General features: G+C 34.3%; 2 protein-coding genes across 2 annotated transcripts in view; one reads left to right on the forward strand and one right to left on the reverse strand.

Moving 5' to 3' along the window:
- The window catches only part of LOC128553720 (E3 ubiquitin-protein ligase DZIP3-like), a 35428-nt gene extending 15773 nt beyond the window's left edge, over positions 1–19655 (reverse strand). The window contains exon 1 of the mRNA XM_053534897.1: positions 19184–19655. The gene's annotated coding sequence lies outside the window, so the exon portion shown is untranslated. The remainder of the gene's footprint in view (positions 1–19183) is intronic.
- On the forward strand, positions 11560–12231 carry LOC128553721 (uncharacterized). The gene has a single exon (XM_053534898.1). The coding sequence runs from the start codon at positions 11560–11562 to the stop codon at positions 12229–12231; it is 672 nt and encodes a 223-aa protein (XP_053390873.1).
- Positions 19656–19746: the final 91 nt, after the last annotated feature.

The raw sequence follows: 19746 nt of genomic DNA on the forward strand, positions 1-19746 counted from the left end.
ACGTAATGGACAATTATTAAACTTAATTGTAAACAAGTATGGTACTTCTAAAATGTTATCAACTGCATTTCAAGCTCTTTAAGGAATCAAAGTGACAAGGTTTTAGTTTAAACATTTTCAAACGATTCGTTTAAATCCAAAACAATCTTGAATTCGATCTTACAAATCGGTACTTATATATATCTAAACAATTGACAACACTTATTGAAACAATCCCTTACGGAAGTTCTCCTCCCATTGTGTTCAACAACATTAGGTGTTTTGTAGTTATAGCCTTGAGAACAATCTATATTTTCAGCAAAAATGACATTTTCAATAGATATATTCTTCCTTGCGATATGAACTAACTATCTTTACTTCCTTTCTTAGAATGATGAGTTGATTTTAAAACAATTCGATAATTACTATACATTTAGTGTAGACGTTATTTTAACATCAGTACGTATAATCACAGTGATACAATATACGATATGTAGGATAAGTATTAATTATTCTGCCTTTTACAACAATTTCGCCCCTTTTTAGCGCCCCATTTATATCATTTATTCTGAGTCCTTTATGTGGAATGTTTCTAAAATGTAATTGAATATATATTTTGCCAGATATCATAATTTGATTGAATGATATTTTCTATTTTGTGTTACAATGCATCTGATTGCAATAAAAATAATACTTTAACATTTACAAACTGATTAAGTAGAGAGTTAAACCAACATCAGCGAAACGTTCGCATGTGATCAGAACTGTACAAAATGATACTGAATGAAACTATACATACTTACATAGGAACATACATATATACAAATGCACATGGAATGAAATGAAAAGAAACATAAGTAAATTTGAAAAAGAGAGATATGTCAGTTTTTATGAAGAGAAAGAAAGAGCATAATGTTTATCTATCACATGTTTGACTTGATAATCTCTAGGTCAAGGTCGTAATTCTTTCGTTTGTTCGATTGTCCACACGCAGTATTGCATCCGCGCAATAAAGCCCACAAAGAACCGGTATAAAATGTTAGATATGTTATATGCAAAACTGTATCCGCACCATAGTGCCCGCAAACTACCGGATCTTGTATAAAATGTTAGATATGTTATAAATATGTTATATATTACCACTAGAAGCGTTTTATAATTCATCGTTAGATAATTGAGTATTCTCTGCATCGTTTCAAGTGTTGTTATTTCTTTAAAAAAGTAGGTTTAATTCCAAAACTGTTGATGAAAATAATTCATTTTAATATTCGGCCAATTTACCATTTTTATACTTGTGCACTAGAATAAATTCTTGCATAATTTTTCAGTCTGCATGGGAAACCCAACAACTTTTTGTCAATTGAAACCGACCTAGTTAATACACTTAATATTCTTGTTGCATCATATCGTAGTCATTATGTACTTGTTTTAATTGTCCCAAATAATTAAGTTATACATATCTGATTAAGTGAATTCCGCTGTGTTTTCTGTATTTTGAATTTGAACTGTCACATAGATCTTAACACTTAATTAAGACGCCTTCTTTACAATATTGGAGAGATAGCAATGCCATGACCCGTCCTGACTCAAGGTCAGATCAGGATGAGGTTTTCAAAGAATGTCAGCTGTTTAAAAAAGATGTATATCCAATACGGAAAGTTATGTTAAAAACACAGCCAAGAACGCAGACGCTCACACGACCACAGTGGGGGCACTGCCTTTGAACTATCACTGGTGAGCTTAAACTGGTCTATAGTGCACCAACCTCACTCTCATCCCACAATGTTCTAAAGTCACATGACTGTGTAAATAAAATTAATCCCCGCAAGGTGAAACCCTTACCTACGCAAAGGCAACGAAGGCATGCAAAGTAAAACACGGAAAAGCTCTTGTGTATTTAAAACAAGAAGGCCAAAATTGCCATAGATCGCTCACCTGAGTAACACACTACAACAATGTAAACATGTTTTACCTTTTCATGGAGACAAATATTCTTACATTTATCATCAAGACTGGACCAAAAATGTGATCTCTTGAGTGTAAACAAGTATTTTCTTTCATTTGACCTAGTAAACTAGTTCTTTACCCTACATAACTAAGATAGGAACGTGTCCAAGATCTGACAAAGTTTGGGAAGACTGGAGCAAAAAAACTTGCATCTAGAATGTAAACAAGCTTATTCTTTGATTTGACCTGGTGACCTAGTTATTGACCCAATGTGACCCAGATAAAAATTCTTCAAAAACTTTATGCAGACAACCATCCTGATCAAATTTCTGCACATCAAATGAAAAATGCAGCGCCTATTGCATGCACAATAGTTTTCTTTGATTTTCACAGTTGACCTAGTTTTGGAACCCAAATACTACAGATTCAAACTTGACGTAGAGATCATCAAGATCATCATTTTGACCAAGTTTCATGAGGATATGGCCACAAACATGGCCTCTGGAATGTTATCAAGCTTTTCTTTTGATTTGACCGGTTGACCTAGTTTTTAATCCTCAGGACCCAGTTTCAAATTCGATCTAGAGGTCATCAAGACAAACATTTTGACTAATATTCTGACCAATTCACATGAGTTTAAAACTTAAATCGTGGTCTCTAGAATAATAGATTTTCCTTTGATCTGGCATAGTGACCTATATTTTTACCTTACAGAATCCAGTTTTAAACTTAACCTAGAGTTCATTAAGACAAACATTTTGACTAAGTTGCATAACGATAGCCTTTAGAGCGTTGACAAGTTTTTCCTTTGATATTGACTACTGGTCTAGTTTTTGATCTGACGTGACCCAGTTTCGATCTTGACCTAGAGATTATCAAGAGATTATCAAGTCAAACTTCAAGACCAAGTTTCATAAAGATATAGTCACAACTGTGACCTGTAGAGTGTTGACAAGACAAGTTTTGACGCACGACGCACGCCGGACAATGACCGGTCACAATAGCTCACCGTGAGCACTTTGTGCTCAGGTGAGCTAAAAATGCAATCCTTAAGAACCTAAAATGAATGTACTCAATTATTTGCACACTACAGAGCAACAAGGGGAACATCCTTAAGGGACCGACGAAACAGGTCAGAAGACAGAATCAAAATAACTCAGCTCCGATGGGATTTAAGAACAACCTTTCATTCTGCGGAGTTAGAATTTACCTAGCCAATGCTTGGACCAAGTGTTAATATATTATTATATATATTCGTTTATTAAGAACAGCAACTAGTAATTCATCAATATATGCATTGTTTTCTTTTTGAATAGTTGAGGGGTAAGCGCCGTTTTTCAATAGTATCTCAGATATGTTAACCTAACTAGTGTGTCTGTATTTTGCACCAGCGCTGACCTCTTCTGAGAAACTGTCAACTGCTCCACATATGTCAGAGGAAGGAGGAGGACGTTGGTTTCAACTCGTTTTGGAAAATATAACGTCACCCAGGGCTTGAACTGACGACCCGTTATCCGTAAATCACAACTCAGCGATTCGTAGATCTACGGTCTCCCTCTTGAGCTAAGTGGAAAGGCTTAATAACAAGAAGTTTCTGTGTATATATAAAACACGTAAACGATTTAGTTCTCTCCAACTGTGTCAGAAGTTCAATATATCATTCTCGGAAAGGAACTAGTCTTATCGTAGTTAATAGTGTAAGGAAGTTTTCATATACATGTACGTTAATTGTGAATAAGTCAACAAACCTCTAACTTGTGTTGTGTCAGGATAACGTTTAAGGATCTTAAAGTGGTTGGACTTCCGTAAACAACTGTTTAGATAAGTGTTCATGTTTCGGTTATTCAAGTATGAAACTGACATGTTATATCAATACTATAGATTTTACTACATTTTCTGAAGAAAGGAATATATATGAGCCGCGCCATGAGAAAACCAACATAGTTCGTTTGCTACCAGTATGGATCCGCGCAGTCTGGTCAGGATCCATGCTGTTTGCATTCAAAGCTATTGCAATTTGAGAAACCGATAGCGAACAGCATGGATCCTGACCAGACTGCGTGGATCCAAGCTGGCCGCAAACGCACTATGTCAAATGTTATTACGGTTAGTAATCTGTCATATTTAACATTTCAACAAACAGAACTGAATGAAAATTTAAGGGCATTTTTCTGGGTATGTTTGAACATCCCCAGTATGTAAATTATCAAGATGATGGCGTTAAACGTGACATTGGGGTCATCGAACTCTACCGACAAAATTTGGTTACGAGTTGTTGTTAAAATACCTACTGCCGTAAGTTCAGATTATTAATATAACAAGGTTTCAAATTATATGAATCAATCTCACAACTGAGGTAATGGTAGATAGTTTTGATTTTAAGGAAAATTTATATCTATTCAAAATGTCCTTTTGTTTGAAGATGTTTAGTCTACTTGAGTGTATAAATTTAAAAGCACTACCAAGTATTTCAACTTCCGTAAGGGATTGTTTTGATAAGTGCTGTTAATTGTTTGAATATATCTAGGTGCCGAACTGTAAGATCTAAATCTAGCTTGTTTATAGAGATTAACGAATCATTAGAAAACTTTTAAAAGCTAGTTATTAAGGACGGATAAATCACATTTCCGTAAAATAAGTTTTGTTTTCGCCGTTTTGCAATAGTATTTCAGTTATGTAAAAGTGGGTAGGTGATTGGATTTTGCACCAGTAATAACACCTTCTCCGCTTCTCTACATAGATTAGAGCCGGTGGAGGAACGATTCGAGTCGTTCCGAAGAATATGTGAACCGTCCAGGGAACCAACTCACGATTTAAAACGTGGATTAACACTCTCTCCCAGATGAGATTGTTGGGAGTAGTTTCTATGTACATGCAAAACACTTAAACGATATAGTTAGGTAGTATCAAAAGAAACGTTTTACATCATTTCAGTTAGGCCACGCCAAATTGATTACTTGGTCAACGGATTTCCCGCTCCATTATTTTCCAAAATCAAAAACAAATATTTTATTTTGAAAATCAGCTTCCGCTCGCTTCAGTTTTTGCAGACCGATTAAAAAATTTCAGAGCGGGCGTTTTTCACTGTTTAGGGGCCTTATTATCACTGTGAAGCGACAGTAATTCATAAAATTTAATACTTTTAATCATAATTGTGCATTAAAACACCAGAAGAACATGTTTGCGAAACTGACAGCCGAAATGACGTAGATTGTGTAAATAAATCCTTGAAAGATCACCAGAAAGAGTTTCCGCAGAACATTTTTTTCTCAAGATGAACATCAATATCTCATAATTTAAAACAGTGTCATTTAATAATGGCTGGTGATTAAAACAACGTTTTGCTGCAATCCTTAAAATTATACACATATATCAGCAGTAATTTGGTAGTACTTAAATGATGAACAGGCGGTATAATTCAGTTTGGACTTCACATACAGTGTTACATCATAAATAATGTATTGTTGAAATAACTTTAATTTTTAGGACTGGAACACAATTTTCTTGCGGTACGCACATGGAACGTTATTAGGACAAAGCTTACAAACTCACAATCCAAGAAAACATGCATTAAAGGCTTACTTTTTTTATTTTTCAAGTAGAGTTATTATATAACTGTTTATAGATCCTTTTTCAGATTTGTTTAATGGGTACCATCAGATCTATTTATCAAAAAGAAAATGAAGATGATAATGCATTTATTGTTAAGACTTGCATCATCAAAAGTAAGTCTTTCCTTATCTGCCAAAGTTAAATGTGAAATCAAAGAACAACAGAAAGTGCAAAATTTGTCATTGAATTTACAAGTGAATTTGGCTATCAGTGGATGATGGATTTCCTGGTATCTTGTGAAATTGCATTGAAAGTTGACAGACACTATGATATATAGGTCAAGAGTGCCTAATGTACTGGTGAGGTGATTGCAGAATTTTCCATATATATAATGATTTCTGTTATACACTACATGAGAGTAAGAGCTTTCTTATTCTTATGTAGTGATATAGAATCTAAGGCAAAACCTTTTATGTGGCCAGGGTTCTGGCTTGCTTAGGATAAAACTTAGCAAACACATTAGTTCTAAACACTAGAAATACGGTCAAATTGCCAGATGTTCTTGTATCTGCCAGTTGTCTGTTTTATGTCTTTTCAAGCCATTTTGATAAGTTTTTGCAGTGCTTGTTGACATCCGTGACAAGGTTTTTTTTCTTCAAATCGCTCCTTGTCCGCTCCAAAAGTAGGTGAAATCCAGAAACAAATATTTTTATTTTTATTTCGCTCGCTCGCTCCTAATTTTTTCGGAAAAAATCCGATGACCAAGAAATTAATTTGGTGTGGCCTTAAGACGTTTATTGTGATTGAGTCTACAAACTGTATGAAGTTAGGTGTTTAAGGCTAAGTTTTACTTCCGTAAGCAATTGTTTAAATAAGTGCTCATCTCTCCCTTGCGGATATACATACGTATCTCTAGGATTATTAAATGTTTCCTTGTGCAAAGTTTAAGTTACCGTACATAACACAATGCATCAACGATTTCACCAAGAATTCACCCGTTTCATCTCAATAATATTTCTCTATGTCATCATTGCTGTAGAGTTAGATATATTTTCTGGCGAAAGGGAAAACGTCTATCTTCTACGTCAAATATTATTACAGAGGCCCCTTGGGGACATTACGTTTTTTCTCATTTGAAAAATAATATATCTCATTCTTTGATTTCTCGTAGAATACAATCATGGTTTGAAATTCATGGGTTCATATGCGAAGGAATTTAAATCCTGAACGTGCAGCCCGAGTGAAATAAAATAAGAACATGAATGACAAACGCTGATTTTATTCGAGAGTTTATCACTGTTAGATATATTGTTCTGATTTTAATACACTATCAAGAATATTTATTTACATCAAATTTTTTCCTGTTTTTTTTCCAGCGCCCGTCTCCTTCGTTTTATACCTATCAGGTAGGGTATTTTTTTAAATATTATTTGTTATGAGAAATAACATAAAATAAATATTGTTTTAAACTAATTAGTATTTGCTATACTATAATTGTTAGTTTTCAAAACAGATAGACAATATTTAATTTGACAGACTGTACAGATTTCATAGACCCGGTCTATATATTTTGAAGTAGGCCATTATTTGTTTGATTGATAAGTGTGCGGTGGTTTGCCCAGGGCAGGCATTTATTTCTAGAAGAATAAATAATCTCCTGCGCAACACATGTATCTCGTGAGCACGACATCTTTTCTCGTGTGCACAAGGCATCTTGTCTCGATCGCATGACATCTTATGTCTTATCTCGTGCGCTCGACATCTTATCTCGTGCGCATGACATCTTATCCCATGAGCATGACATCTTATCTCGAGTGCATGACATCTTATCTCGTGCTCACGACATTTTAGCATTTGGAAATTAGCTTGGCTCATCGGCCTTCCATTGGCTCAATACGAAACTATAGCGTTAGTTTTTCTATAAGCAGAATCCTACTTCCCAAAAGATTAAAATGAAAGTAATTATTTTAAAATATTAAAACATTTTGCTGATAACTATGGTAGCTGATTTGTGCCATTTCGTTTTTTTTATTTTTCGTTCTGTTTAAGCGACACAATGACAAACGTCATTATGGCACCCCGCCGACATCGCCCCGCCGCATGTCACCCAACCGATCGCCATTATGTCGTTCCGCAAAACGTCGCGCCGCCAAATGTCGCCTTCCAAACGTCACCTTACTGAATTTCTCCCCGCTGAATATTGCCATGACAAAAGTGCCCCGCAAAGCATCGCCCCGCTAATAAACATTGTCCTTTCGCCTTCCGGAATGACATGATTCAAAGTTACGTACTTTATAACTTAAGTAAGGTGTCATTGAACTTACTCAACGTTGAGTACCATGGAATAAATTCAGTTTGACTTAATGTGAAACTGATTCAACGGTACGTACTGTAGAGATCGTTACGTTCTAAAGAAGTTATTCTACATTTAGTGTCAAGAAAGCAATTCAAAGTTAAGTACTACGAAACTGATTCAATTAAGGTACCCTAGGACTTATTAAACGTTACGTACTGTGGAAGAATTCAACGTTATGTACAATGAAACTAATTCAATATGAGATACAGCCTTAAAATCAACGTTAAGTGCTATTAAACTAATTTAACGTTACGTACTACGAAACAAATTCAAATGTAGGTACCATGGAATTATTTCAGCGTTACCTTTTATGGAAAAAATTGCACGTTACGTGTCATGGAACTAATTGAACGTTAAATTCTACGGAACTAATTCAATTTATAGCACTATAGAACTATCTCAACGTTACATAACATGGAACTAATTTAAAGATAGGTAGTACAGAAATAATGCAATATTATGTTCAATGGAACTCATTCAATGTGAGGTAGTACAAATCTCATTCAACGTTACGTACTATGGAACTAAATCAAAGTTAAGTATTATGGAGCATATTGAACATTAGGTACTATGGAACAAATTTAACGCTACGTAATAAGGAACTTATTTAAATATACTGACTATGGAACTTTAGGATCAACGTTATGTTCAATGAAACTTATTAAAAGACAGGTATATGGAAGTAATTCATCGTAAGTTACTATAAAACTGAATCATTCTTATACACCATGAAACTAACTCAACGTTTTGTACTACGGAATTAATTCAATGTTATGTACTATGAAACTAAATCGATACGTAACATTTTAATTGACAAATAGCAGACATGCGCATCGACAATCTGACTGTTTTACATCGTAGCATCGTTCTTTCGTTCCAGTTTTTACACGGACAGCGTCCTTAATAGGACACTGTATAAAGGTTTTAATATATAGTAACACATTGATTGTTTAACTATCAAACTTATGTCTGCCAAGACTGTTTATACTATAATTCAGATTATTACTGAAAATTGTTCTTTTATTAAGACGGCCGATTTTGCCGACTGGACAAAGTCAAATTAAAGAATTTAGTAAAAAAAAAAAAACAATCTTCGTCTGTTTATATACCGAAATATATCAAATGAATTCGCTTGTTAAGCTGCGTATATTAATTGGCTTTATGCACTTTCGTTTTCTTTTCTTATCTTACCAGCAAGAAATTGATATCAATACCCGATGGTAGCTAAATTAGCAGTAAAAATAGACTTTTATTGTTACAATGATCAAATTCAAGAGTACGTCCATATTTTCTTTGTAAAACAATTTCGAACAACATTTTGCCATTCTGTCATTGTACAGTCTCCGTAATGACCAAAAACGTATTTATTACAAATTACCAATATCATTTTCATGTTTGAAGTAAACATGTCCTATTGCAGCCATTCCAGACAATATCTGATCTGATGTGTTAAAGTAAACGTGTCTTATTGCAGCCATTCCAGACAATATCTGATCTGATATATTAAAGTAAACATGCCCTATTGCAGCCATTCCAGACAATATCTGATCTGATATATTAAAGTAAACACGCCCTATTGCAGCAATTCCAGACAATATCTGACTCTGATCTGATATATTAAAGTAAACATGTCCTATTGCAGCCATTCCAGACAATATCATGTCTGATATATTGAAAGCATATTCTATTGCAGCCATTCCTGACAAAATCTGATCTCATATATTAAAGTAAGCATGTCCTATTGCAGCCATTCACGACAATATCTGATATGAGGTGTTAAAGGAAACATGTCCTATTGCAGCCATTCCAGACAATATCTGATCTGATATATTAATTTCAAAAGTAAACATGTCCTATTGCAGCCATTCCAGACAATATATGATCTGATATATTAAAGTAAGCATGCCCTATTGCAGCCATTCCAGACAATATCTGATCTGATATATTATAGTAAACACGCCCTATTGCAGCAATTTCAGACAATATCTGATCTGATATATTAAAGTAAACATGTCCTTAAAGTAAACACGCCCTATTGCAGCAATTTCAGACAATATCTGATTCTGATCTGATATATTAAAGTAAACATGCCCTATCGCAGCCATTCCAGACAATACCTGATCTGATATACTAAAGTAAACATGGCCTATCGCAGCAACTCCAGACTATATCTGATCTCATATATTAAAGTAAACATGTCCTATTGCAGCCATTCCAGACAATATATGATCTGATATATTAAAGTAAACATGCCCTATTGCAGCCATTCCAGACAATATCTGATCTGATATATTAAAGTAAGCATGTCCTATTGCAGCCATTCCAGACAATATCTGATATGATGTGTTAAAGGAAACATGTCCTATTGCAGCCATTCCAGACAATATCTGATCTGATATATTAATTTCAAAAGTAAACATGTCCTATTGCAGCCATTCCAGACAATATATGATCTGATATATTAAAGTAAGCATGCCCTATTGCAGCCATTCCAGACAATATCTGATCTGATATATTAAAGTAAACACGCCCTATTGCAGCAATTTCAGACAATATCTGATCTGATATATTAAAGTAAACATGTCCTTAAAGTAAACACGCCCTATTGCAGCAATTTCAGACAATATCTGATTCTGATCTGATATATTAAAGTAAACATGCCCTATCGCAGCCATTCCAGACAATACCTGATCTGATATACTAAGGTAAACATGGCCTATCGCAGCAACTCCAGACTATATCTGATCTCATATATTAAAGTAAACATGTCCTATTGCAGCCAATCCAGACAATATCTGATCTGATATATTAAAGTAAACATGCCCTATTGCAGCCATTCCAGACAATATCTGATCTGATATATTAAAGTAAACTCGCCCTATTGCAGCAATTTCAGACAATATCTGATCTGATATATTAAAGTAAACATGTCCTTAAAGTAAACACGCCCTATTGCAGCAATTTCAGACAATATCTGATCTGATATATTAAAGTAAACATGATCTATCGCAGCCATTCTAGACAATACCTGATCTGATATACTAAAGTAAACATGGCCTATCGCAGCAATTCCAGACTATATCTGATCTCATATATTAAAGTAAACATGTCCTATTGCAGCCATTTCAGACAATATCTGATCTGATATGTTAATGTAAACATGTCCTATTGCAGCCATTCCATACAATATCTGATCTGATATATTAAAGTTAACATGTCCTATTGCAGTCATTCCAGACAATATCTGATCTGATATGTTAATGTAAACATGTCCTATTGCAGCCATTCCAGACAATCTCTTATCTGATGTGTTACTGATTGGTCACGTGACATGGTGAATGCACACGGGTTTTTTACCTCTGATAAATTTGGAAATAAAAAGCTTATTTGGACATAATTTTGTTAATAAGTGTGTTACAATAAAATTTGAAAGGTTTCTGTTGGAAGTGCTCAGTAGTGTACCAGTTAAAATAATGGTTAGACGTGACAATACAAACAAACAATACATGGACAAAAGCGGTCAATCTACTCGGATGGCGGACAATGGCGGCCATAGTGAACATAGTGACTGGTCAAAAGTTCGTCAAAAGCGGAAAAGAATGTCGACAGGTGGAGCATCTGAACCAGGTGGGACATTTGAAGATCGTACAATAAATAAGAATAAAATGACTAAAGAACAGTTTTAAACATTGAATACCGATGACAAATTAGTAGCCCTTTTCTACATGATCTCGTGCGCAAATTCAATCACAACAAGGGTCTCGAAAATAGAACACCTGGTAGAAAATATCGTATCTGCAAATGAAAATACATATGACAAAATAAAAATCCTCCAATATAAAAGCATAGACCAAGAAGCCAGAAGCCGCAGGAACAATCTGATATTCAGGGGTATCCCTGAAGTGTTAATGAATGAAAAGAGTGAATATGTCGTAGCTCGATTCATTGAGGAAAACCTTGACACTGATGTCTCAGAGCTGTCTGTTGATTCTGTCCATCGCATCGGCGCTCCCGCCCGAGGTAAAACCCGACCCATCATAGGCAATTTCTCCAGCCAAAAAGAGATTGAGCTGATTCTCTCAAAAGCGTACTTGCTGAAGGGGAAAGATTTTGGCATCAACCGGGACTATCCACCCGAAATAGTACAGGCACGATCCAGACTTTGGCCAACATACAAAGATATGAAGGCCAAAAACAGGAAAGGAGCGGTGTTTATCGGTTATCCCGTGAAACTCAGAGTAAATAAAAAGATTATTAGGGACGAATTTCCGGTCTGGCGAGAAATTATGCAACAGTCGAGGGTTGATGCCAGCAAGCCTGTAAGTCTCCCGGCATTATATTACAAATGTGGCAACCAGCAACATGTTCGAAATATTGATGGAGTCAGAAAACTCTGAGTTCGAATCTTCTGCGAGCTCGTCTGATGATGATACAGGCCGAAACAACGATGAGACTGACCAGTACAGCGAAGAAATGCACAGCCTTCAGACGTATTCTAATTCTCAGCAAGTCGGTCAACCCATTAACTTAAGCGCAAAACCGACCACACTATAGAACAAAGTAGTGATTCATGGAAAAACACCACGTGACATACACACTACGGAATCGAACGGGGCCAGCGAAGAACCCGCTGATGTGAGTTCTAATCCTCGGTAGGACACCGGGGGAAATGTACGAACATTTGAAATAAACAATCAATACATAAACGCGACTGTAAACAACCGTGGGAAAATTTCACAGTCGAATAATACGGAAACGGACGATAATCCTATCATGTCTATAAATAACAATAACCTGTTCAATATTTCGGCACTCAATGTTTATGGCCTTAAAAGGCGAATTATGTATCCAGAGTTTTCTTCATTTGTACACAAATATGATATTTTTGGAGTTGTCGGAACAAAACTTGATGAATACGATGTAATAGAAATGAATAATTATGAATTTATCAATAAGCCTCGAAAACAGAAATATCTAAGAAAATAGGTTGGTATAGTCTCTTTTATAAAATCTAACATCGCTAAATATTTTGATTTTGTTGACAGTCAGTCTGATTATATTTTGCGGCTGAAAATTAAGAAAACATTGACTAAATTAGATCAAGATATTATATTAGGTTTTGTATATGTACCACCGTTATGTTCCAGGTTCTACAATGAAGACGAATTTGATATTTTTGAAACAGAAATTGCATCTTTTTGTAGTACATATGAATATGTTTATATTTCTGGAGACTTTAATGTGCAAACATCTGATCTTCCTGATTATACAGAAATGATTATTTTTATCATATTATTTTGACTTAGACCATGAAACTGTAAGCTTTATTGATCAAAAGTCACAAATGGAATTTTTGAAAATGCCTATCAAGAGATTTTCACAAGATAAAAAGAAGAATAACCATGGTTACAGATTTATTGATCTGCTTAAAAATAACAATTTAGCCATAATGAATGGTAGGTCTACGAACGACTGCATGGGCAGAATGATCTTTAGAAATGTATCAGTTATTGATTATTGTGTTTTATCAATGTCTGGATATTTGTAATTTGTTGATTTGAAGATTACTGAGGTAGACAGCTTATTTTCTGATGGCCATGCCTTTATAGAATTCTCATTAAGTGTTAATATGTCTGATTCTAATAATAGAAAACCAAATAATGTTAACCGTAGTGGGAAGATTAAATGGGAACAACAAAATTCAGAGTAATTTTTGTTGTAAATATTGAAATACAGGAAATAAAATTATTACTAGAAAAATGTTATACAAATAAAAATCAAGTTGGCCAAAGCAAAAATGATGAAATCACAAATAACTTGTCAAACAGTTTTGTTGAAAGTGCTGACAAGAGTTTTCAGCGTCGAAAAACATACCACAGTAATAGGAATAAAAAACATAAACCTTGGTTTGGACAAGAATGCAAAGCTGCTAAAAAAGCATATAACAAAGCAAAGAAAAAGTATGACAAATATCCATCTGAATATAATAGACTAGTGTATAAAAATATCTGCAACAAGTATAAAGCTAAAATGAATAAACATATAAATAAATTCAATATGGACAATGAAAATAAGATGAGAAATATGAATAAAAATCACCCAAAGGAGTATTGGAGGTACATCAATAAAATAAATGCAACAAATAAAAATATTGAACAGCTTAACCTAGACGAATTATACGATTTTTTTTTCAAGAATATAAATAATAATGAAGACCATACTACTGACGATTCTGAGATATTAAACGATATAGACCTAACAGATAATAACATTTTATTACATACTCGTTTCTATTCCCCGTTAAGTTACACTGGTACCGGAAACGTCAATATTTTTCCATATACTGACGCCTGAATTTCATATCGGGGGCGTGACGTAATTCAGTGTGTGCTGTTGCGCTATTTTCTTTTATTAAGTTCAGTATTGTCAATCCTATTCAGGCTGTTGAACAGATTTATGGTACTTAAATTATATTTATACGTGTAGATGAGTATGTAATAAAAAGATTATTATCTTTGCATCGGGAAATATGCACTCGTTCTTCAGCGGAAGAATATTGCGCTCCTAAAGTCGCGCAATATTTTCGCCGAAGAACTCGTGCATATTTCCCGATACAAAGCTAATAACCTATAAATATTAAACTCAAAGATCTCAAAAGAAGAAATTGAAAAATGCATTAGGCTACTGAAAAATAGTAAATCCACAGGAAGTGATGAGGTCTTAAATGAATACCTTAAAAACTCTAAAGAGAAGATGCTAACAATCTATGTATCCTTATTTAATATAATCTTAGAAACTGGAATTTTACCGACTAAATGGTCTAAAGGTATAATTATCCCTATTTATAAGAATAAAGGGGATCCTAATTCCCCAGTAAATTTCAGGCCAATCACATTATTTAGTTGTATAAGCAAACTCTTTACTTCGGTTTTAAATGAATGAAAGAATGAGTTGGGTGTTAAGGCGAATCGACACAAAAAGCGGTTTTAAATGAAAGATTAAACACATTTCTTCTAGCGAACAACACTTTATCAGAAAATCAAGCAGGTTTCCGGAAAGACTATTCAACATCTGACCATATCTTTACATTAAACTCAATAGTAGAGATACTTCGACACTACAAAAAGATTTTTTTTTCTTGTTTATTGATTTTAGCCAGGCTTTCGACTTAATATGGAGGGTAAGAATGTGTGGAAAAAACAGCAAATATAAATGGGAAATTCGTCAGAGTTATAAGGAATATGTACACAAACATTAAACCATGTGTCTCTCAAAATAACAACAAATCTCCATTTTTCTTATGTAACTGTGGGGTGCGTCAAGAGGAAAATTTGTCTTCTTTGTTCTTAAATGACCTTGAAACCTATCTCGAATCCTAGGGTCACAGTGGAATTATATTCAGCGACATAGTAAATGAAATTGATACTTTATTAAAATTTTAATTTTACTCTATGCTGATGGCACAATTTTATTGTCTGATGACCCCATAAAACTGCATGAATAACTAAATGATTTTGTAGATTACTACTGAATTTGGAAACTAAAAATCAATATTAACAAAACTAAAGCGATGGTCTTCGGTTTAAGAAATGATGCCAATTTTGTATTTACCATCAACAACATACCAATAGATCTAGTAAAATCATACAAATATCTTTTCTTCTAAGTTTTTTAACAGCTAGAAATCATTTGACCCAGCAGGCAAGAAAAACGAACGCACATGTTCTACACAGCTATTTTAGTAGGTCATATACTTCCAACAATACCTGTATTATAACTATTTATAGTCTATTTAAAAAAATATCCACAGTAAAGTGTATATTAAAAGAATTAATCGGTCAAATCATAATGAGTTTCAAAGTAGGCTATATAATTGGTGATTACATTTTTACTACATTTTCCCCTCTCCCTCTCTCTGTTCTTATTACATAGTTTCCTTCTGTAAACATTCAATTTTTTTCACTCAATTTCTTTGAGAAACAAGTGAATGAAGTATTGACATGCAATACAAAGTCCCCTACTAGAAGGCGCCTAATTTTCTCTACTGCAGTATAACATAATGAACTGATATCTGTCAATGATGTATAAACAATATTGTACTATATATACAATATAATATAACAAAGCACTTGAATTAAAATTTGCATATATAAAAACGTACAGTTGTTTTCATTTTGGATTTTTTTTGGCCAATATACAAAAAGTTATCATAAAAGTTATTTATAGTAACAGCAAAGTGAAATTAATCCTAAAAAAAGAAAAAAAAAAAAATTATAAAATGTAAGTCCACAAGAAAATCTTTACTAGGTAGAGATAGATCAAAATACACCTAAATATTGGATGTAACATGCATGTTGTACCACAGAAAAGTGGTCTCAATTTTTCGCTACGGCCAGTAATAAAAAAGTTACAATGTAATCTATTTATAGTAACAACAAAGGGAAGTAATTCTAAAAAAGTGTGCCTCATGGTGGTGAACATTTGTGCCAAGTTACATCAAAATCTCTCCATGCATGAAGAAGAAATGCTCCGGACAAAGTCATTCTTGAATTTGACCTTTGACCTCTAAGTATGACCTTGACCTTAGACCTAGCGACCTGGTTCTGGCGCAAGACAATTTGTCTCATGGTGGTGAACATTTGTGCCAAGTTACATAAAAATCCTTCCATGCATAAAGAAGAAATGCTCCAGACAAAGTCATTCTTGAATTAGACCTTTGACCTCTAAGTATGACCTTGACCTTTGAGCAAGGGCTCCGGGATTTGTGCATGACACGTTGTCTCATCATGGAGAACATCTGCGCCAAGTAATATTGAAATCCCTTAATGAATGACAGAGTTATGGACCGGACACGAAACAGACCCTGTTCATGCCATGTTAACATTTGACTACTAAGTGTGACCTTGACCTTTGAGCCAGGGGTCTGAAAGTTGTGCATGACACATCGTCATATTATGACGTAAAATTTTACCAATTGATATTAAAATCCCTTCATGGATGAGAGAGTTATGGACCTGACAGGAAAAAAGCCCTGTTGACCTTTGACCTCCAATTGTGACCTTGACCTTTGAGTTAGGGGTGCGGGTTTTGCGCATGACACGTCGTCACATCATGGGGAACATTTGTGTCAAGTAATATTAAAATCCCTTCATGGATGAAAGAGTTATGGACCGGACACGAAACAGACCCTGTTCATGCCATGTTAACATTTGACTTCTAAGTGTGACCTTGACCTTTGAGCCAGGGGTCTGAAAGTTGTGCATGACACATCGTCTTATTATGAGGTACAATTGTGCCAAGTGATATTAAAATCCCTTCATGGATGGGAGAGTTATGGACCGGACAGGAGAAAAGCCCTGTTGACCTTTGACCTCCAATTGTGACCTTGACCTTTAAGGTAGGGGTCCGGGTTTTGCACATGACACGTCGTCTCATCATGGGGAACATTTGTGCCAAGTAATAATAAAATCCCTTCATGGATAAAAGAGTTATGGACCGGACACGAAATTGCGGACGGACGGAATGACGGAATGACAGAATGACGGAATGACGGAAAAGCGCATTCCTATAGTCTCCGAAACTGGTTTTCAACCAGTAGGGGACTAATTAATTGTTACTTAATGTGTCTTATTTTCTTTCCCGAAATAGTACCATGCTATATGTAAACCTTTTTTCCCCCAATGTATACACAACAATCACCATGTCATGTGAATCTGTATAAATGTATTGCATTGTATACTCATGTAACTGTAATAGTTTTGTGTTCATAAAGGTATGTTCTGTTCAGTTCTGTTAAAATAAACATGTCCTATTGCAGCAATTCCAGACAATATCAGATCTGATATATTAATTTTAAAAGTAAACATGCCCTATTACAGCCATTCCAGACAATATCTGATCTGATATATGAAAGTAAACACGCCCTATTGCAGCAATTCCAGACAATATCTGACCTGATATATTAAAGTAAACATGTCCTATTGCAGCCATTCCAGACAATACCTGATCTGATATATTAAAGTAAACATGTCCTATTGCAGCAATTCCAGACACCTGATCTGATATATTAAAGTAAACATGTCCTATTGCAGCCATTCCAGACAATATCTGATCTGATATATTGAAGTAAACATGTCCTATTGCAGCAATTCTAGACAATATCTGATCTGATATATCAAAGTAAACATGCCCTATTGCAGCAATTCCAGACAATATCTGATCTGATATATTAAATTAAACACGCCTTATTGCAGCAATTCCAGACAATATCTGATCTGATATATTAAAGTAAACACGTCTTATTGCAGCAATTCCAGATAATACCTGATCTGATATATTAAAGTAAACATGTCCTATTGCAGCAATTCCAGACACCTTCTGATCTAATATATTAAAGTAACACGTCCTATTGCAGCCATTCCAGACAATATCTGATCTGATATATTAAAGTAAACGTGTCCTATTGCAGCCATTTCAGACAATATCTGATCTGATATATTAAAGTAAACCTGCCCTATTGCAGCCATTCCAGACAATATCTGATCTGATATATTAAAGTAAACGTGCCCTATTGCAGCCATTCCAGACAATATCTGATCTAATATATTAAAGTAAACGTGTCCTATTGCAGCCATTGTAGACACTATCTGATCTGATATATAAAATAATATCCTGACATTTGTCTGCATTACATGTTTCATATTGAAGACGTATTATATATTTAAAAATATATATATATTCTCTGTTTTTAACTTAATTATTATCAGCTCATTAAGAAGTAAAACTCAGTACACCAAAACACAGACCCTTTTAAAGATAGTTTCTTAAATCATAAATCACACAAGGTTTACAATATAAGAATAAGTATAATTTTTATGTTTTAATAGTTAGTTCTAATCGGTGTTGGTGTTTTTATATTATAATGATTCTGCATTCATAACGCGCAATATTGTATTCAAATACACTTGTTATGCATTTTGACAAGTCCTAAATCAACAGGTAATGGGACAAGACGAGAGAGTGATGCAGGTACTGCCACCGCGTGGTGGCTTCAATTTGAACATACTTGATTTCTGAAATTCATGAAACCTTCATAAAACATTCATAAGTTAAGGAATTGCACAGAAAGCTATTATAGCTTACAATTGTTCTCTCCAAAGCGGGATGGGTTTGAAGCTGGCCGGTGAGTCTTCTGGAAGTTTTATTAGTAGTAATGGAAAATAAACTAGAAGGACGTTACACAGCGTTTTGAGCTTTTATCGGGCTTTAATTCGGGTTATTAAAGTATTACATTCACCAAATAATAGAACATTATCAAAAACAGACTGATATAGGTGTAACTAAAGTTACCTAAGCTATGTTTGTCTATTCCCTTTGATTGTGCCTCCAAAAGCTATAATCCATTGTCGAGTAATTAATAAATTTCTTCATCAATGTCTTCATATAATCACAACACTTACACTTTCCACGCACTTTTTAATATAAGGCACATGAATTAAATAAGTATGACTTTCTACAAACATATACAAATACAAGAATTTTATATTCAGTAGAATTATTTTAACTCTGATAAAACAATTTTTCTCCTTCACTGCGAGCGCTCCAGTGATTAAGATTACTTCCTATTAACCACATACGTTAACTATTGTTGAAAGTTTAAAGAGAGTAGTCCTTTTAAAACCATCGCATTTATAGAGTTACTTAAATTTCCGATTTAAGCGTGCAGTAATGAATTACAGATACGCATATGAAAAACAAGTGACTAAAATTAAGTTAAAAACCAGGATGACGACAGAGAAGTCAACAGTGTAAAAATACATGTACGTGATGGCATCGGAGGAGTCAAAATGTAAATACTGAACATAACCATACACGAAATGACATGCTGACAACCGGAAAGCAATCAAAATGTA

Source organism: Mercenaria mercenaria, unplaced genomic scaffold (genome assembly GCF_021730395.1).
Source record: "Mercenaria mercenaria strain notata unplaced genomic scaffold, MADL_Memer_1 contig_4250, whole genome shotgun sequence".
NCBI lineage: Eukaryota > Metazoa > Mollusca > Bivalvia > Venerida > Veneridae > Mercenaria > Mercenaria mercenaria.